Raw genomic sequence first — 22,321 nt, 5'->3', positions numbered from 1 at the left:
GGATTTGATTCCAATCCACCTGAACCATGTCCCTTTCCAAGTCACTGGATCAAACCCTCTTCAGTCAAGCATTATCAGATTTGATTTTTCTTCTGCTTTTCCAGAATTGCTCCACATCAATATGATGACAGGTTTGCAAATACTTCCCCACTGAAGCACCCACTAGTCAAAACACTGCTCCCCAGAATGAGAAGCAATACTGTTTCCATCCTATTGGAATGGTCCAAGAATGGTTCACTACTGTCTGGTCCAAGGGTGTCCAATTATTTATTCTCAAGCTGGGTGGTACAGTGGCTCAGTGGTTAGCACTGCTGCCTACAGCATCAGTGATCTGGGATTGATTCCAGCCTTCCAGTCTGGGGAGTTTGCATGCTCTCCCTGTGTCTGTGTGGGTTTCCTCAGGGTGCTCTGTTTCTCCCCCACAGTCCAAAGATGTGCAGGTTAGGTGAATAGGTCATGTTAAATTGCCTGAAGTATTCAGGGATGTGTAGGCTAGGTGCATTAGTCAGGAGAAAAGGTAAAGTAATGGGGTTGGGGAATGGGTCTGGGTGGGATACTCTTTGGAGGCTTGGCGTGGACTTGTTGGACTGAGTGGCCTGTTTCCCCACTGTAGGGATTCTATAATTCTATGTAGAAGTTGCTGGCTAGGCCAAACTTTCCTGCCCATAAGGCAGTTGAGAGTCAACCACATTGGAGTCTGGAGTCACGTGTAGGCCAGGCAAGGATAGCAGATTCCTTCTCTAAAGGACATTAGTAAATCAGATGGATTTTTCCTGACAATCAACAATGGTTTCATGGTCATTCTTAGACTTTTAATTCCAGATTTCTATTGAATTCAAATTCTACCATCTGCTATACCAGGATTTGAACCCAGATCCCCAGAACATTGTTATAAGACCATAAGACAGAGGAGCAGAAATTAGGTCATTCAGCCAGTCAAGTCTGCTCTGCCATTCAATCATGGCTGATAAGTTTCTCAATGCCATTCTTTTGCTTTCTCCCCATAACCCTTAATTCTCTTGACAATCAAGAACCTATCTCTCTCTATCTTAAATATACTCAATGACCTGGCCTCCACAGACTTCTGTGACAGTGCATTCCATAGATTCCACACTCTCTGGCTGAAGACGTTTCTCCCTACCTCCATTCTAAAACATCTTCCCTTTATTGTAAGGCTTTGTCCTTGGGTCCTAATCTCTCCTACCAATTGAAACACCTTCCAACATCCACTCTGTCCAGGCCATTCAGTATTCTATATGTTTCAATTAGATCCCCCCTCATCCTTCTAAACTCCACCAAGTATGGACCCAGAGTCCTCAAACATTCCTTATATGATAAACTTTTCATTCCTGGGACTATTCTCATGAACCTCCACTGAACTCACTCCAGGGCCATTACATCCTTCATGAGATATGGGGCCCAAAACTGTGCACAATACTCCAAATACAGTCTGACTGGAGTCTCATAGACCCTCAGAAGTACTTCCTGTTTTTATATTCAAGTCCTCTCAAAATAAATGCCAACATAGCATTTGCCTTCCTAACTCCTGACTCAATCTGCAAGTTTACTTTGAGAGAATCCTGGATTTGAATTCCCAAGTCTCTTTGCACTTCAGACTTCTGAATTTTCTCCTCATTTAGAAAATAGTCCATGCCTCTCTTCTTCCTGGCAAAGTGCATGACCTCATGCTTTCCCATGTTGTACTCCATCTGTCACTTCTTTGCCCACTCTCCTAATCTGTCCAAATCCTTCTGCAGCCTCCCCACCTCCTCGATACGACCTGTTCCTCTACCAATCTTTGAATCATCTACAAAGTTAGTCAGAATGCCCTCAGAATAACCTGGGTCTCTGGTTTGATAGTGTTATGACGTTAATGGTGTTTACTGCACCTTTGAGAGAGAGAATGCTGTTCTGAACTGAGAGTTTACAAGCACCTGTGTATATAAAGAACAAAAAACAAAGAAAATGTACAGCCCAGTAACAGGCGCTTTGGCCCTCCAAGCCTGAGTATTGTCTAAACCTGTCGCCAATTCCTAAGCATCTGTATCCCTCTGCTCCCCACCTACTCATGCATCTGTCCAGACGCATCTGTCCAGACGCTGGCAATGTGTCCCAGGCACCTACCACCCTCTGAGTAAAGTACTTGCCACGTGTATCCCCCTTAAACTTTTCACCTTTCACCCTCAAAGCGTGACCTCTTGTTTTTGAATCCTTCACCCCAGGAAAAGGCTTATCTCTATATCCCTATGGCTAGATGGCAGCCCGAGGGTGTACTGGAAAATTGAAAATATGTAACATTTGGCTGTGAAATGGATACCTAAGTTTTGGTTGCTGTTTTGATGACAATTCAAATTTAACCAATCATTTTAAATCATGTCTCAAGATACTAAAACCCAATCAAGTTTTAATTTATTGTTTTGCCAACATTGAAATAATAAGACAATCCAATGTTGGGGAGTAAAAAATGCAGAGCTGAAAAATGTGTTGCTGGAAAAGCGCAGCAGGTCAGGCAGCATCCAAGGAGCAGGAGAATCGACGTTTCGGGCATAAGCCCTTCTTTCCTGAAGAAGGGCTTATATCTGAAATGTCAATTCTTCTGCTCCTTGGATGCTGCCTGACCTGCTGCGCTTTTCCAGCAACACATTTTTCAGCTCTGATCTCCAGCATATGCAGTCCTCACTTTCTCCTAGTAAATAAAAAGCAGACATTTTGAAAATTGGATAGATAGCAACTGCCATCAAGACAGATCTAAGAAATTTGGAAACGATGTCCATCAAAGGTACTTTTTCATATTTGTCAAAAAGCTAGTCCCTTTCTTTTCTAAAAGTTGTTCCTTGGCTCAGGGAGACTCTGTCCTTGATTTTTTTTTCAGAGGGGTAAGAAACCTGGCCGGACTCCAATCGGTTTGGTTTGGTACAGAGATGAAAAGGATTTTGAGGCCTTTTGTTTATATGTAAACAAATGAGACTTCAGGCCAAAGTGGTCATGTTTTAGAAGTGACCTGGAGAATGAAAGGGGAGTGGCCAGCTCGCGAGCTAGCTGAGCCAAGCAGTTATAGTTCAGTCTTGAACAGGTTGGAAGGTCAGCAGGGAGCTGTGTCAAAACTCTCTTTTTTTTTTGCCCTTCAACTTCAACCTGTAAGCATACGTTCCATTGATACTGGTTTTTAAATGGAGTTTGCTTATTGGGACTGTTGTGTATATTCGGAACAGCATAATTAAGTCTAGTTGAATAGGTTGAGTTCTTTATTCTGTTCTTTGTGTTTCATTGTGTAATTTTGTGAATAACTTTTGTCTGTTTTAAAATCTAGTCGTCAACCTAGCTAACTTACTCCGGATAATTTTCACTGTACATTTACCAAAGCAAATTGCAAAGTTGTGGTTTGAGCTGCCTGCTTAAGAATGTTTTGGGTGGTCTGGCTTAGTCCATAATAGATGAAGCACACTCTCAGTAAAAAGAAAGAAGATGGCCCAGGGAATTCAGCAGCTGGAAGATTGAAGACAGAGGACGACAGTGGCTGTGTGGTTTTGAAATTATTTTGATGCCATTTTAATAAGTGTTGTATTGGAACAGCACATTGTTATGGAGTTGGAGGCAGAAAATAAGCAGTTGAGAGAAAGGGGGGGCTCTGAATTGTGAATAGCTGTTTAATGTTCACGTTAAAATTTAAAATGATTAATGTTTTTTTCTTTAAATATTGGAATTTGGGGGTTCTCTGTCACTTATATTTTAACAAATTATGAAGCAAGGTGAGCTTTTCTGGGTATTTGGTTTAATTAACAGAGGGGTTCACCTCTTAACTGTCCTAATAATAATCGAGGGATACTACCACTAGGCTTCCCCCAGAGATGACCTTGGGATTGGTAATAGATGCTGGGCCTAGCCAGTGACACTCACATCCTGTGAATAAATTTAAAACAAAACAATTAATGAAGGAGCTGTGTTGCTGAGGTGATATTTGTCAAAGTGTTTCAGATAGAATGTCTTTTATTTTTAATCTGAATTAGAGACACAATTCTAATCAGGACTTTGTACTTTTGAACGTGCCAAGCAATGTGTAGATAGGATTAACAGAAAAAAGAACATGTTTTAGTTGTGAAGAACGTCGTGCATTTAATGCATATCTGTCATCGCAACTTTTCATTAGGATTTTCAGGCAATCCTAACGGGCAGTGCGAGTGGCTCAGTGGTTAGCGCTGTTGCCTCACAGTGTGAGGGACCTGGGTTTGATTCCAGCTTCCAGTGACTGCCTGTATAGAGTTTGCACATTTTCCCCGTGTCTGCATGGGTTTCCTCTGGGTGCTCTGGTTTCCTCCCACAATCGAAAGATGTGCAGGTTAGGTCAACTGGCCATGCTAAATTGCCCATAGTGCTCAGGGATGCGTAAGTTAGGTGCATTAGTCAGGGGTAAATGCAGAGTGGGTGGGTTACTCTTCGGAGGGTTGGTGCGGACTTGTTGGGCCGAATGGCCTGTTTCCACATTGTAGGGATTCTAATCAATTATGTTTTTGCTGGTACAGCAGGGAGAAGTGGATTGCTGGCCTTTATCCTGTCCGACACTCAGCTGTGAGTACACAACCATCCCAGAGGGAGAGTGCTGCCCGCGCTGTGTGACTGACCCCTGCTTAGCCGACAATGTGGTCTATGACATCCGACGGACGTGTACAGACAACCACGGAATAACACGCCTGAGTGGCTCGATATGGACCATGGCTGGGTCACCCTGCACGACTTGCAAATGCAAGGTACTACGCAGCACGAGCAATTCACCTTGTCCCTCCTCTCCTCACCAACAATACTTTGGCTGCAAGCCCCAAATGTTTTGATCAAGCCTGTGGGGTAACACTGGGGGACGCTGCAACTAAACTATTTTGCAGACAATTTTACGAGTGAAATTCAGAAAATCAATATCACATGAATTAGTGAAAAGAAAACAAAGACAAAATAAGTACAAAGAACTGTGCATGTTGGAAACCTGAAGCAAAGACAGTTAAGTGCTGGAGAAACTCGACAGGTCTGGTAGCATGTGTGGAGAAAGAAACAGAGTTAATATTTTGGGTCCCAGATTTTCAGAACTCGGTCACTGGGACTCAAAATGTTAACTCTGCTTTCTCTCTCCACAGATGCTGCCAGACCTGCTGAGTTTCTTTAGCAATAAATGAGCCAGAAGCAGGCCATTCAGCCCCTCAAGAACTTTCCTGTTCAGAAAGATTGTAGTTACTCCAAGTTGCCTATGACCACATCAAGCCCCAACCATTGACCTTCCACTCTCTTGTTTTCATAATCTATCTTTCTCTGCCTTAAAATAATGATAGAGTTATTGGGTCTGTTTCCATACTCTTCAGTCCAACCAATCCTTGCTGACCTTTTTTTTTTAAAGTAAACAATCCCACCTGCCTGCTCCTGGCCCATATCCCTCCAAACCTTTCCGATTTGTGAACTTATTCAAATGTCTTTTAAATGTTGAAACTGTACCTGCAGCCACCACTTCCTCTGGTAATTCATTCCACCACTCTCTGTGTAAAAACACTGCCCCTCATGTATTTTTTTAAATCTTTCTCCTTTCATCGTAAAAAATGCCCCGAGTTTAAGTTTCCCCTACCCTAGGGAAAAGAGCCTTTTCATTTCCCATATCTGTGACACTCATGATTTTATAAACCTCAATAAGGTCACCCTTCAAATTCCTACGCTCCAGTGGAAACAGTCCCAACCTATCCAGTTTATTTTTATATCTCAAACCTTCCAGTCCCAGCAACATCCTGGTAAATCTCTTTTGAACTGTCTCCAATTTAGTAATAGTCTTCCTATAGTGGGGCGACCAAAACTGGACACAGCACTCCAGAAAAAGCCTCAACAATGTCCAGTACAACCTCACCATATAAGTGGATGAGGTGGTAAATAAGACATATGGCATGCCTTCATTGGATGGGGCATTGAGTATAAAAGTTGACAAATCATGTTGCAGTTGTATGAGACTTTAGTGAGGTCACATTTGGAGTACTGTGTGCTGTTCTGGTTACCACACTATCGGAAGGATGGGGAGCCTTTGGAGAGGGGAAAAAAGAGGTTGACCAGGATGTTGCCTGTATTGGAGTGTGTGAGCCATAAAGATAGGTTGGACAAACTTGGATTGTTTTTACTGGAGTATCAGAGACTGAGCGCAACCTAATAGGAGTATATAAAATTAACAGAGACTTGGATAGGGTGGGTAGTCTGTCTTTTTTCAGGGTGGAAACACCAGGACATAGGTTTAAGGTGAGAGGGGAAAAGTCTGAAGAAGATGTGCAAGGGAAGTATTTTTATATACAGAGGGCAGTAGGTGGGAATCCCTCTCCCACTGCAACTCCCAGGTCATTTCCTCTGCCCTGAAGCTCTTCAACCATGTTGTGACTTTATGCTACTTTCTCCCCACCCCCACCCTCCTCTAGCTTATCTCTCCAAGCTTCAGGCTCTCTGCCTTTATTCCTGATGAAGGGCTTTTGCCCGAAACGTCGATTTCGAAGCTCCTTGGATGCTGCCTGAACTGCTGTGCTCTTCCAGCACCACTAATCCAGAATCTGGTTTCCAGCGTCTGCAGTCATTGTTTTTACCCCCGCCTGGAATTCACTGTCAGGGGTGGTGCTAGAAGCAGACACAATAGCAATGTTTAAGAGGCATTTAGACATATACATGAGCAGGCAGGGAATAGAGTGATATGGACCATGTGCAGGCAGATGGGATTAGTTTGGAATGGCATCATGGGTGTAGGCCAGTCCCATGTTCTATCCTCCATGTTGTGTGCTCCTTAGTTGGGAGCACTGCTAGAACACCAGTGCGAGCACATTATAGACCTTCCCAACAGTCCATCACCCACTTGTTCCCCCATCCCCCCCAACTGGTGCCAATCCTTCATAAACTGGAAACCACTTGTCCTCACCAGTCAGAAATCCATTTCTCTAATCTATGTTGCCATATGCTAGTGTACACATGCCTCAGGTGGAGAAGGTTAAGAATATTCTGAGTTGAGAGTGTGGTGCTGAAAAAGCACAGCAGGTCAGGCAGCATCTGAGGAACAGGAGAATTGACGTTTCATCAAGAAGGGCTTTTGCCCAAAACGTATATTCTCCTGCTCCTCGGATGCTGCCTGACCTGCTGTGCTTTTTCAGCACCACACTCTCAACTCTGAAATCTCCAGTATCTGCAGTCCTAACTTTCTCTAAAGGATATTCTGAACGTATAGCTGCTTGTTCAATGGATCCAAAAAAAATATGATTTTAGTGCTTGTAATAAATTCTCATTTCATTCGGCAAAGATATGAAAATAATAGAATAATTTACTGGTTTACGTTTTCTGTTGCAAATGTGTCTTATTCAAAGTAACAGTTCAAAAATGCTCTCTCCTTTTAGTCAGGTTTATATGTAGCACAGTCTTCTAAAACATTATTTTCTGGGTAAAATGGTATGCACAGATGGAGTTTATGTTGTGGCTGATTAGGGTTGTAGTTTTCATAAATTGATGTGCTGATGATATTTGTCACTAGATAATAAACTTGAAAGGTAATTAATGCATTTCTCAATTAAAGTGAGCACAATGCAATACATTACTTTCCAGCTAATGCTACCATCCACTCATTATGCATACTTTATTCTGTTTCAGTTGTGTCCTCTTTTCCAACAGCATATTATACATTTTCGTGAGAACTTTGGCTTGCACATTGGACCTTCCAAAGCCTGTGATTAACTGAACCCTAGCAAAGCAGCAATCAGTCTCCATTTGGTCTCCATTATATATCAATCAGTGCATCATTAAGACCAACAAATAATATACTTCAACTGTAGCCAGGAGCTAAGTTTCCATAATGATTACATAATGATTACATAATCTATGTGGGGCTTGTAATTACTGTAGTGTAAAACATTGATGTTGGTCATCATAAATCCATTAGAACTCGGTTACTTGTGGTGTGAAAGTGTATCATGCTCTCAAAAAAACAAATCATTCGTATACCTGAAAGTAAGGCGATGCTCTCCCAGTTGCTTGACTGCAATCAGTAAGATTTGGAAGCCTGATGTTTTTGGAAAGCATGTCGTTATCGAAGAACACAATCTTGGCATTTGGAAATGGGAAGCTGTTCCCATTCTAGGCACTCTGTTTCTAGCACTTTAGGTTCAGTTAGCAGCGGGAACTGCCTTAGAGTAAAAGCAACCACACCAATATTCCTCAGCTTTAGCCCAAGATAAAAACCCTCCCCAGTTGACCATTATGTTGAACCCTATTTCTCAGGAGTTACAACTACTCACAAGAAATCGGATTTCCATACTGCTCATTTAGGAAGTGGTGCGAGGTGGACAGCAATCCAAAGTTCAGGCTATTGACCAGGCCACTTTTGGAAGACTGCATTCAATTCTGGTCTCCCTGCTACAGGAAAGATGTTGTGATACTTGAAACGGTTCAGAAAAAATTTACGAGGATATTGCCAGGATTGGAGGGTATGAGCTACAGGGAGAGGCTGAATATGCTGGGGTTATTTTCCCTGGAGCATCAGAGGATGAGGGGTGACTCTATCGCGGTTTATAAAACCATGAGAGGCATGGATCGGGAAAATAGACAAGGTCTTTTCCCTGGGTAAGCAGGTCCAAAACTAGGGGACGTAGGTTTAAAGTGAGAGAGGAAAGATTTAAAAAGGACCTAAATGGCAACTTTTTCACACACAGGGTAGATTCATAGAATTGCTATAGTGTGGAAACAGGTCATTCAGCCCAATGGGTTTACACTGACCCTCCAAAAAGCATCCTCCAGGGCCATCCCCCGACCCCCCGATGCTAATGCATCGAACTGCATACATCCCCAAACACTATAGGGTAACTTAGCATAGCCAATCCACCTAACCTGCACATCTTTGAACTGTTGGAGGAAACTGGAGCACCCGGAGGAAACCCACACTGACAAGGTGGAAAACGTACAAATTCCAGACACAAGTCACCCAAGGGTGGAATTGCACAAAGGTCCCTTGTAATGTGAGGTAGCAGTGCTAACCGCTGAGCTACCGTGCTGCCCGTGTCGGTGCTGCATTAATGGAATGAGCTGCCAGAGGAATTGGCGGAGGCTGGTACAATTACAACATTTAAAAGGCGTTTGAATGGGTATACGAATAAGAAGGGTTTAGAGGGATATGGGCCAAATGCTGGCAAATGGGACTAGATTAATTTAAGTTATCTGGCTGGCATGGATGAGTTGGACCGAAGGGTCTGTTTCCATGCTGTACAGCTCCATGGCTGTATGATCTGTAGTTATCTATGAAGTGCTGTGGACCATTAGCAATGCAAAAGTGTCCTCAAACAGACATGTGGTCTGCTATATCACCCACTGTGAAGCTGGGAGATCAACCCAAGCTCAATGAAGAGTGTAGGAGGACATCTCAGGAGCAGCACCTTGGCACACCTAATAATAAGGTGCCAACCTGGTGAAGTTACAACATACTGCACCCATGCCAAACAGTGGAAGCAGCATGCAATTGACAGGGCTAAGTGAATCTCACAACCAGCAGATAGGATCGAAGCTCTGCAGTCCTGCCACATCCAGTCTGAATGGTGCTGGGCAGCTAAACTGGGCGGCATGGTGGCACAGTGGTTAGCATGCTGCCTCACAGCACAAGAGACCCGGGTTCATTTCCCGCCTCATTCACTTTACCCACCTGTATCTCTTTGTTGGCTTCTTCTGTGCCCTTCACAATTCACTTTCCTGCCTGTCTTTGTGTCATCAGCAAATTCAGGTACCATACATTCAGTCACTTCATCCATGTCATTTCTATGAATTGTAAAGAGTTGAGGCCCCAGTACTCACCTCTGTAGCACACTACACATCCTGCCAGCCTGGAAAAAGATTGATTTCTTCTTCTTCTCTGCTTCCTGTTAACCAGCCGATCTTCTATCAAAGTCAATGTGTCCCGAACAACACCATGAGCGTCCATATTCTGTAACACCCTTTGATTTGGCACCTTATTAAATATTTTCTGGAAGTCTAAGTACAATGCACCCACTGATTTCCCTTTATCTACAACAAAAGTCGGATTATTCAAAGAACTCCAAATTATTAGTTAAACGTGATTTCACTTTGACAAAATCAACTTGGCTCTGCCTGATTATCCTGAACTCTGTCGAATGCCCTATTATGATGTCTTTTCATAATAATTTTGAAGATCTTCCCAATGACAGATGTTAAGCTAACTGACCTGTAACTTCTTGCTTTCTGCCACTTTCCTGTTTGAACAAAAATTAACTATTTCTCAACCTAAAGAAACCTTTCCCAAATCTAACGACGTTCGGAAAATTTAAAACCAACAAATCAACTACCTTGTTCGTTACTTCTTTGAAGATCCCATAGGTAAACCTATCAGGATCTGGGAATTGACAAATTTGCAGTTCCAACAGTTTACTCAGTATGACTGCTTTGGAAATTGTAGTTTTTGTGACATCCAATTCTATCATTCTGGGGGAGGGAAGGTCATTGGTAAAGCAGCTGAGAAGGGCTAAGCCCAGGAACACTCTCACCTCACTCTCCCATCAACCAGGACCACACTCTCACCTCCTGCCCCCACCACCAGGAACACTCTCACCTCCCTCCCCCACCACTAGGAACACACTCTCACCTCCCTCCCCCATCACCAGGAACATACACTCAGCCCCCTCCCCACCACCAGGAACACACTCTCAAACGCCACCCCCAACCAGAAACACATTCACCCCCCCCTCCACCACCACCAGGAACACACTCTCACCCCCCACCCCATCAGCAGGAACACACTCTTACCTCCCTCCCCCACCACCAGGAACACTCTCACCTCCCTCCCCCAGTTCCAGGAACACTCTCACCTCCCTCCCCCATCACCAGGAACACACTCTCAAACGCCACCTCCAAACAGAAACACATTCACTCCCCCTCCCCCACCACCAGGAACACACTCTCACCCCCTTCTCCCACCACCAGGAACACTCTCACCTCCCTCCCCCACCACCAGGAACACGCTCTCACCCCCTTCTCCCACCACCAGGAACACTCTCACATCCCTCCCCCATCACCAGGGACATACTCACACCCCCCTCCCCCACCAACAGGAACACTCTCTCAACCCCCTCCCCCAGCTCCAGGAATATGCTCTCACCTCCCTCCCCCACCACCAGGAACGCACTCTCATCACCGCCCAACCACCACCAGGAACACACACTCACCCCCTCGCCCACCACCACGAACACACCATCACCCCCCTCCCCCATCAAAAGGAACACACTTTCACCCCCTCCGCCATCAGCAGGAACACACTCTCACCTCCCTCTCCCATCACCAGGAACACACACTCACCTCCCTCCCCCACCACCAGGAACACACTCTCACCTCCCTCCCCACCACCACGAACAGACTCTCACACCCCTCCCCCACCACCAGGAACACACTCTCACCACTACCCCACCACCACCAGGAACACACTCTCACCCCCCTCACTACCTCCGGGAACACACTTTCACCTCCGCCTCCCCCACCACCAGGAACACATTCTCACTTCCCTCCCCCATTACCAAGAACACACTCTCCCTCTCCCTCCCCCTCCCCCACCACCAGGAACACACTCTCTCCCCCCCCTCCCCACCAGAAACACACTCTCACTTCCCTCCCCCATTACCAGGAACACACTCTTTTCCCCCCCCCCCCTCCCCACCAGGAACACACTCTCACTTCCCTCCCCCATCACCAGGAACACTCTCTCACCTCCCTACCCCATCACCAGGAACACACTCTCACCCCCCTCCCCCATCCCCAGGAACACACTCTCACCCCCCCTCCCCTATCACCAGGAACACACTCTCACCCCCCTCCCCCATCACCAGGAACACACTCTCACCCCCCCCCCCCAACTCCATCCCCAGGAACACACTCTCACCCCCCTCCCCCATCCCCAGGAACACACTCTCACTTCCCTCCCCCATCACCAGGAACACTCTCTCACCTCCCTACCCCATCACCAGGAACACACTCTCACCCCCTTCCCCCACCACCAGGAACACACTCTCACTTCCCTCCCCTATCACCAGGAACACACTCACAACCCCCTCTCCCATCACCAGGAACACACTCACAACCCCCTCCCCCACCACCAGGAACACACTCTCACCCCCCTCCCCCACCACCAGGAACACACTCTCACCCCCCTCCCCCACCACCAGGAACACACTCTCACCCCCCTCCCCCACCACCAGGAACACACTCTCACCCCACTCCCCCACCACCAGGAACACACTCTCACCCCCCTCCCCCATCACCAGGAACACACCCTCACCTCCCTCCTCCATCTTCATGAAAGCAAACCCAACTCTCTCCACCACTGCTGGGGAGAGTCCTATCCCCATGTGCTGGACACCTTAAACCATCTGAGCGTCCACGCATGGTAAGTACGGGAAATAAACTGAAAAAGAAGATGAAATGTGATTGCAGATCGAGCTGACGGCCTCCGAGAGGGAGCCTCCCTCTGTGTTGCTGCATTACCGCCACCATCTCCCAGTTAAATTGGATGGTCATCAGGTTAGGAATTGTATTGAACTCTGATTCTTTTGCTAAGCTTGGCCCTATATGCCCCATAGATGTCCAGATTGAACTACTCCATCTGTTCTTTTCCTTCAAAACTATGGACTTATTTGTGAAATATTAAAACATGCAGTACTCATTTTTTTTCTCTGTGAGTACAAAACCATTCCAATGATTTCTTTGTCATGTCTGGTTTTCCACTGTCACTGAGCTTTTCCTGAATTTATTGGCAGTACATTGTTTATTCTGTGAGAGCTGTGTGTCTTGTACATCCTTGCTCACATGTTGATAGAATGTGAGTTGTGTTTTGAGCTTCGAACGTGACTAATTTCTAACAGAATTTCTTGAAGACAACATAATTTCGAAGACGTGATCTTTCTGCAAGATGTGTCAAACTGAAACAAAATCAAAATCAGCATCAAATGAATATAAAACTTGAGATGATCAGTTCAGGTTTGTTGTCCTGGTTGGAAGGCTGTTGATTGTAAATTGTGGTGATTTGCAGTGAATTTGATGGTAAAGCAGACAAGCTAAGTCTCAAAAGGTTTGCAACATGTTTTGTGCATTTGCAGTTTCTGCTTCTTTTACAAACACTATTTGTTTGTGCGAGACAGGCAGAGCAGATTTGAGTCACAGTGAACGACAGATCGCAAGCCAAGTTGCAGACTCTGGGTCACCGACAGACATATTTGTTTATGGGCAGTGTAGACAGATCCATGTATTACAGGGGAAAACATCCATAACAACAAGCAAGAATTGTAACGTGTTTGCCTTATATTCGGGGAGTTGGTGACATGCCTGTAATTTCACTGGCCTAGCAATTCAGAGTTCCAGACCAATAGAACATAGAACATAGAACAATACAGCACAGAACAGGCCCTTCGGCCCACCATGTTGTGCCGAACTTCTAACCTAGATTAAGCACCCATCCATGTACCTATCCAAATGCCGCTTAAAGGTCGCCAATGATTCTGACTCTACCACTCCCACGGGCAGCGCATTCCATGCCCCCACCACTCTCTGGGTAAAGAACCCACCCCTGACATCTCCCCTATACCTTCCACCCTTTACCTTAAATTTATGTCCCCTTGTAACACTCTGTTGTACCCGGGGAAAAAGTTTCTGACTGTCTATCTATTCCTCTGATCATCTTATAAACCTCTATCAAGTCACCCCTCATCCTTCACCGTTCCAACGAGAAAAGACCGAGAACTCTCAACCTATCCTCGTACGACCTACTCTCCATTCCAGGCAACATCCTGGTAAATCTTCTCTGCACCCTCTCCAAAGCTTCCACATCTTTCCTAAAGTGAGGCGACCAGAACTGCACACAGTACTCCAACTGTAGCCTAACCAAAGTCCTGTACAGCTGCAACATCACTTCACAACTCTTGAATTCAATCCCTCTGCTAATGAACGATAATACTCCATATGCCTTCTTACAAACTCTATCCACCTGAGTGGCAACCTTCAAAGATCTATGTACATAGACCCCAAGATCCCTCTGTTCCTCCACCTGACTAAGAACCCTACCATTAACCCTGTATCCCGCATTCTTATTTGTTCTTCCAAAATGGACAACCTCACACTTGGCAGGGTTGAACTCCATAAATGTTTCGAGTTCAGGGCCAAAAATCAGAGATTGTTGAAAAAGCACAGCAGGTCTGGCAGCATCTGTGGAGAGAAATCAGAGTTAATGTTTCAAGACCCAGTGACCTTCTGTCAGAAGGGTACTCAACCTGAAACGTTAACTCTGATTTCTCTCCACAGATGCTGCCAGACTTGCTGAGCTTTTCCAGCGGGGGTTTCTGTTTTTGTTTCTGATTTCCAGCATCCACAGTTGTTTGGGTTTTTTTTATCTTCGTGGTAACTTCGGCTGATGTGGGAATCGAAACTGTAACATTGCTCTGCATATTCCCCACTTAGAACACAGAACATGGAACGTTACAGCACAGTCCAGGCCCTTCGGCCCTCGATGTTGTGCCGACTTGTGAAATGAATCTGAAGCTCATCTCATACACCGTTCCATTATGTATGTTCCATATGTATGTCCAATGCCCATTTAAATGCTCTTAACATTGGCGTCTACTGATGTTGCAGGCAGGGCATTCCACTCCCCTACTACTCTGAGTAAAGAAACTACCCCTGATATTTGTCCTCTATTTATCACCCCTCAATTTAAAGCTATGTCCCCTCATATTAGCCTTCACCATCCGAGGAAAAAGGCTCTCACTGACCACCCTATCTAATTCTCCGATTATCTTATACATCTCGATTAAACCACCTCTCAACCTTCTTCTCTCCAATGAAAACAGCCTTCGTCCCCTCAGCCTTTCCTCGTAGGACCTCCCCTCCATACCAGGCTACATCCTAGTAAATCTCCTCTGAACCCTTTCCAAAGCTTCCACATCCTTGCGATAATGCGGTGACCAGAACTGCAGGCAATACTCCAAGTGTGGCTGCACCAGTGTCTTGTACAGCATGACCTCATGGCTCCAAAATTCAATCCCCCTACCAATAAACGCCAAAACACCATATGTCTTCTTAACAACGCTGTTAAGTGAGGTCTCTCTGTATCTTCTTCAAACAGAAGTTAGACCAGTCTAAATCCAGCACCACCCTCCTCCTCCTGGCTGAACTTGTTCCCACTCTGAACTACCTCACCTTCAACTCCACTCACTTCCACTGCAGTGGAAGGTGTTGCTATGGGTACCTGCCTGGGCCCCAGCAAAGGCAGACGTGAGATACGTGAGATACATTGAACATTGTTCAAGCCCTAACTTGCCCTCCCTCATACATTCCAGACTTGATTGGAGCCTTTTACAACTCTCTCTCCAAACATTCCTTGTCAATTTCCAGCCTTGTCTCACCCTCACTTGAGTCCATCTTTGACTCCTCCACTTCTTTCCTGAAATATTCTGTCCCCACTTCATTATAAGCCCATCAACTCCCTCAGTTACATCTGCTGCATGTCATCACATCCCACTTCCAGGTTTTTCCCAAGTCCTTGGCTACTGTTCTGACAGTGCAATCTTTAGGAATTTTGCTTCTGACAGATTGAATCATAGAATCACATTCAGTCCATCAAGCCCACACTGACTTTCTGAAGAACATCCCACCCAACTCCCCCAGCACTGTAAACCTGCATTTCCCATGAATAACCTATACATCCTTGGACACGATGGGCAACTTAGCATGGTCAATCCACCCAACCTGTATATCTTTGGACTGTGAGAAGAAACCAGAGCACCTGAAGGAAAACCCACACAGACACATGGAGAGTGTACAAGCTCCACACAGACAGTTACCCAAGGCTGGAATTAAACCCAGATCCCTGGTGTTGTGAGCTTGCAGTGCGAACCACTGGACCAGCAATTCCAAAAACACTCAAGCACATAGAACTTAGAATAGTACAGCACTGTACAGGCCCTTCGGCCCTCAATGTTGTGCCGGCCTTTTATCCTACCTTTAACCATGTATTCTACATTCAAATTTGACCTTCCAAAGTGAATGACTTCACACTTTTGCAGGGACAACTCCATCTGCCACTTATCAGCCCAGTTCTACATCCTGTCAATGTCCCGTTGCAACCTACAACTATCCACAACTCCACCAACCTTCATGTCATTGGCAAATTTACGAACCCACCCTTCCACCTTCTCGTCCAAGTCATTTATGAAGATCACAAAAAGCAGAAGTCCCAGAACTGAACCCTGCGGAACACCATTGGTCACCGAGCTCCAAACTGAATACTTTCTATCTACCACCACCCTCTGTCTTTGTGGGCCAGCCAATTCTGTATTCCATGCCTCCTTACTTTCTCAATGAGCCTACCATGGGAACCTTGTCAAACGCCTTGCTAAAATCCATTTACACCACATCCACTGCTCTACCTTCATCAAAGTGTTTTTGTCACATCCTTCAAGAATTTAGTAAGGTTTGATAAGCATGACCTGCCTCTCACAAACCCATGCTGACTGTCTCTAATCAAACTATGGTTTTCCAAGTAATCATAAATCCTGTCTCTCAAATTCGTCTTCAATGCTTTGCCCACTGCTGATGTTATTTGACTGGTCTGTAATTCCCAGGACTATCCCTATTCCCTTTCTTGAACAAGGGAATAAAATTTGCCCCTCTCCAATCATCTGGCACTACTCCAGTGGACAGTGAGGACGCAAAGACCAAAGGTGCAGCAATCTCTTCTCTCGCTTCCTGTAGTTTACCTCGGGTACATCCCATCTGGCCCAGTGGATTTATCTATCTTTACATTTTTCAAATTTTTCAGCACAACCTCCTTCCTAACATCAACCTGTTCTGGCATATCACTCTGTTTCACATTGTCCTCAGAAATGTCGAGGACCCTTTCAGTAGTGAATACTGAAGCAAAGTATTCATTAAGGACATCCCTACCTCCTTCAATTCCAGGCACAAGTTGCCTCCACCATCCCTGATCAGCCCTACCTTCACACTGGCCATCCTCTTGTTCCTCACATAAGTGTAAAACATCTTGGGCTTTTCCTTAATCCTACCCACTAAAGTTTTGTCATGCCCCCTTTCTGGCTCTCCTAAGTCCACTCTTCAGTTCCTTCCTGGTTACCTTGTAACCCTCTAAAGCCCTGTCTGATCCTTGCCCCTCAACCTTAAGTAAGCTTCCTTCTTCCTCTTGACTAGATGCTCCACATTCCTTATCACCCAAGGTTCTTTCAACCTACCATCCCTTCCTTGCCTCAGTGGGACAAACCTGTACAGCACTGTCAACAGATCCTTCCTAAACAACCTCCACATTTCTGTTGTGCATTTCCCTGAGAATATCTGTTCCCAGTTTAGGTGCCCCAGTTCCTGCGTAATAGCATTGAAATTCCCTTCCCACAGTTCAATACTTTTCCATACGGTCTGCTCCTATCTCTCTCCATGACTATAGTAAAGGTCATGGAGTCCTGATCACCATCACCAAAATGCTCTCTCACTGAGAAATCTGACACCTGGCAAGGTTCGTTGCCACCATCAAATCCCATATGGTCTCCCGTCTAGTCGGCCTATCTACATATTGACTCAGGAACGATTCCTAGCACCATCCAGGACAAAGCAGCCAACTTGATTGACACTACATCCACAAGCATCTACTCACTCAACCACTGCTGCTGAGTAGCAGCAGTGTTTACTATCTGCAAAATATTCTGCAGAAATTCTCCCAAGATTCCCAGGCAGTACCTTCCACACCCATGACCAGTTTCATCTAGAAGGACAAGGGCAGCTGATACATGGCTGATCGATATTTCAACTTCATCTACCTGCCTTGGTTCCATAACCCTTATTATTGGTCGCTTCAGTGTGCTCCTTTGGTATTTTTGGTTTCTGAGACAGAGTGACCCTTCCTCAGTTCTCTCTCCAGATGCTGCCAGACCTGTGGAGCTTTTTCAGCAACCCTTATTTTTGGTTCTCATTTACAGCATTTGCAGTTCTTAAAGTTTTTAACTTAGAGATAATGGGTTTGAATCGCACTATGGTAAGCAGTGACATTTGAACTTAATAAAATCTGAAGTAAATGCTCGCCTAATTGTGACCATGGGGAGCCATTGTTCAGTCATGTCCCTTTTGGGAAGAAAATCTGCTATCTTCACCTGGATTGGGCAACGTGTAACACAAGGCACACAGTAATGTGGCTGGCCAGTGGTCTCACCAGTGCCTCAATTGTAGGGATGGGCAGTAAATGCTGGCCTAGCCAGTGATGCCCACATTCCAAGAACAGAAGGAAATAGCAATTTTTGGTAAAAACATAAGATGTAGGGCATGAATAGGGCTCCAACTTGCTCTGCCAATTAATAAGATCATGACCTGATCTGACCTCACCTTCTGTCCATTCTGGTTCAAACATATATCAGATTCAGCCATCAGTCACTTCAGAACCTGAAGTTTCCATAAGAACACCTCTGAATTTTCTAAACCCATTTATAGGCACAATCTGGTCAACTCTTTCTCGTAACATCATCCCTTCCTTCCAGGAATCAATCCAATCAATCTTTGCTGATTTTCCAATGCAAGTCCACCTGTCTCTACAAAAAAGATCTGGTATCACCAAAATCTTGTACATTTGTAACAAGACTTACCAGTTTTTATACTGGGAGAAAGTGAGGACTGCAGATGCTGGAGAGTCAGAGTCAAAAAGCCCTAGAAAAGCACAGCAGGTCAGGCAGCACCTGAGGAGCAGGAGAGTCAACGTTTTGGGCATGAGCCCTATTTCCAATATCTCATACAAAAAGCCAAAATTCCATTTGCCTTCCATTTACTTTACGTCCCTGCAAGTTAACATGCAGTTTCCATTTATAATTGCTCCCAGATCACACAATAACACAGTATTCTGAAATAAAAGCAACATAGCTGGAAATCTGAAATAAACACAGAGAATAATGGAGAAACTCCGTAGGCCTAAGACCATCTGTAGAAGGAGAGGAACAGAGTTAACTTTCAAATTTGATATGACTTCTTCAGAATGTTCTGTAATCTCTATTTAAATGATTTGGAAGTGCCGGTGTTGGACTGTGGTGTCCAAAGTTAAAAGTCACACAATGCCAAGTTATAGTCCAACAGGTTTAATTGGAAGCACTAGCTTTCGGAGCGATGCTCCTTCATGTTCCAAAAGCTAGTGCTTCCAATTAAACCTGTTGGACTATAGCCTGGTGTTTTGTGATTTTTAACTCTATTTAAATGATATTCAACTTTCAACTCCTCTATTCCTCCCAAAGTGGCTCACCTCATATTTTCTCACATTGTACACGACCTGCTAAATTTTTGTTCATTTACTAACTGATCTATGTTTCTTTGCAAGCCTTCATTTCCTTCTCACAACTTGCGTTCCCAAGTATTTTTGCATTGTTAACAAATTCAGCTATTATACTTTACATTTAGTCCATTTATCTCATCCACTAACATAGATTGTCAATGTCTGGATTAGTGGTGCTGGAAGAGCACAGCAGTTCAGGCAGCATCCGAGGATACTACCTGAACTGCTGTGCTTCTCCAGCACCACTAATCCAGAATCTGATTTCCAGCATCTGCAGTCATTGTTTTTCCTATAGATTGTCAATGGTTGAGGGTCAAGCTTCAGTCCCTTTGGCAATATTGTAATTTTCTAAACTGAAAATTACTGGATCCTCTGTTTCCCCTCAATTATCCAAACTCACCTGATGCCACTGTATTAGCTCCAACACTAGGAGGTCTCATTTTGCTTTTCATGTTGCACATTCTTGAATGTTTACTGAAATGCAAACACTGGTTCACCTTTATCCAGTGAGCATGTTACAGCTTCAAAGAACGTGAATAAATTTGTCAAATGAAGCTTTCCTTTCATCAAACCACGTTGGCTCTACTTGCTTTTGTTGTAAATATTTTTTTAAACATCCTTCCTTAATGATGGATTCCAACATTTTGTCAGTGGCAGCTGTTTGGCAAACTGGATTGTGGTTTCTGTTTTCCATCCCTTGACTTTTTTGAATCGTCACTCTCCAATCCACTAGGAACTGGATCCAAGGAATTGTTGAAGATAATACCAGTTGGGAAGTTAAATTGCAGTTATATAGGATGTTGGCAAGGCTGTACTTGAAGTATTGTGTTCAGTTTTGGTCACCTTGTTATAGGAAGGATGTTATTAAACTGGAAAGAGTGCAGAAGAAATTTGCAAGGATGTTACCAGGACTCAACAGTTATAGGGAGAGGTTGGACAAGCTATGACTTTTATCTTTAGAACATAAAGAGACTGAGGGGGGACTGCTTAGAAATGTCTAAGATCATGAAAGACATGGATAGGCTGAATGCATTTAGCCTTTTCCCAGGGTTGGGGAATTGCGGACTAGAGGGCATCAGTTTAAGGTTTGAGGGGAAAGAATGAAAGGGAAGCTAAGGGGCAACATTTTCACACAGAGGGTGGTACGCATATGGAATGAGCTGCTAGTGGAAGTAGTTGAGGCAGGTACATTAACAATATTTAAAGGGCAATTGGACAAGTATATGGATTGGAAAGGATGAGAAGGATATGGGCCAAGTGCAGGGAAATTGAGTTAGTATAGATGGACATTTTGGTCGGCATGGACCAGTTTGAATTGAAGGGCCTGTCTCTGTGCTGTAGGATTCTATAACTCTATGCATCATATATTCAGCTAGAAATGTAGAATATTCTTCATTTAATATTCTACGGCCTCAAGTATTTACAATTTGTATGAACAACTCAGATGAAAGGACTAAATATATTGTCGCCAGATTTATTAACAACACAAAGATACTTGGGAACACAAGTTGTCATGAGTAAATGAGGACTTGCAAAGGAAAATAGGTGCAGGGCAGAGGTCTGATTATTTTTCCTGTTACTTCTCTGCTTATAGTGGCTGTTCAATATTCTAACATCTTACTCCTTGATATTCAACTAATCTCGGGCTGCTTTTAGTACTTTGAGAGTGACGATAGATATGCAGTACTTGTTCAAATGATGTGGACATGCCAGTGTTGGATTGAGTGGATAAGGTCAGAAGTCACACAACACCAGGTTATCGTCCGAATGGTTTACTTGAAATCACAATCTTTCTGAGAGCTGCCCCTTCATTAGGTGAAGTGAAGGGAAGCATGCAGGCACAACATTTATAGGCAGAATGATCAAAAAATCTTTTGTATGATCATTTGAACTCTGCCGATAAATTCCACACCTGCATGCTTCCCTTTACTTCACCTGATGAAGGGGCAGCTCTGAGAAAGATTGTGATTTCAAATAAGCCTGTTGGACGAGAACCTGGTGTCGACTTGTTCAAAGTCTTTGCTATATATTTGATTCTCATTATAATTCCCCAATCTCACTTTCTAAGGGAACAGCAATTACCTAAGCTACTTTTTTCCTTTTTATGTATTGATAAATGTTTCTGCAACCTGTTTTCAAATTATTTGCTCATTAACACTCATATTCTATCTTTTCGTTTTATTTTCAAAATCATTTTTTGCTGGCCTCTGAAACGTTTCGAATCTTCTCTTACGAATCGTCACAGCATTTTATTCTTTTTCTCTAAATTTAGTATTATCTTTAATTTATTGTCACGGATGGCTTGTTTTTCATTTTCTTTTCCACTTAATATATATTTATTGAGAGTAACGAAGCATCAACGTAATATCTGACATTTTTTGTCACCTATTCTCCCAGTATAACCTTTGTTACTGCCTATGTTTACATCTAAGGCATTAGTTTTCGACCCACACTTCTGACTGTCAAACTGAATGTGATTTTCTCTGATTTTATGAGAACTCTTCCTTCAAGAATCTTTGTAATGAGATCATTATTAATACTGTCTCAGTACAAACTACCAGATCTAAAAATAGATTGTTCCTTGGTCATTTGAAGAAATTGTTGATCCAAGAAATCATCTTGAATGTATTTACGAATTAACCCTCATAATTATCTTTCTCAATTTGATTTGTCAAGTTTATATGACTAAAATTAATATATACAACCACAGAACAGTATTGAACATACTGTTCAAGCACTTCAGTACAAGCACTGAAGCATTTTTACCCAAATGCTCTTTTCAGCTCTTTATGTTGCACTCAAGACTACTGTGAATTTGACTAATCTCACTGTCTTTCCTGTAGCAATTTAGCTTCCTTGTAATTGCATCAGTGCTATTCACATATGAACATAGGAATATGAGAAGACCATTCAGCCCCTCAAGCCTGTTCCACCATTCAATGGACTCACAAACTCTTAACATTCGCCTGTACCTGTGTTTTTGTT

The 22,321-nt window shown here is 44.0% G+C and overlaps 1 protein-coding gene across 3 annotated transcripts in view; it reads left to right on the top strand.

Moving 5' to 3' along the window:
• The window catches only part of LOC140493827 (protein kinase C-binding protein NELL1-like), a 980,593-nt gene that overhangs the window by 952,362 nt on the left and 5,910 nt on the right, over nt 1-22,321 (top strand). For all 3 annotated transcript variants that reach the window (XM_072592758.1, XM_072592757.1, XM_072592756.1), the window contains one exon: nt 4,521-4,745. In XM_072592758.1, the coding sequence (XP_072448859.1) occupies nt 4,521-4,745 (225 nt within the window). The remainder of the gene's footprint in view (nt 1-4,520; nt 4,746-22,321) is intronic.

This window comes from Chiloscyllium punctatum, chromosome 22 (assembly GCF_047496795.1).
Source record: "Chiloscyllium punctatum isolate Juve2018m chromosome 22, sChiPun1.3, whole genome shotgun sequence".
NCBI classification, from domain to species: Eukaryota; Metazoa; Chordata; class Chondrichthyes; order Orectolobiformes; family Hemiscylliidae; genus Chiloscyllium; species Chiloscyllium punctatum.
Note: the sequence above shows the minus strand (reverse complement) of the source record. Positions and strands in the feature narration are given on the sequence as shown.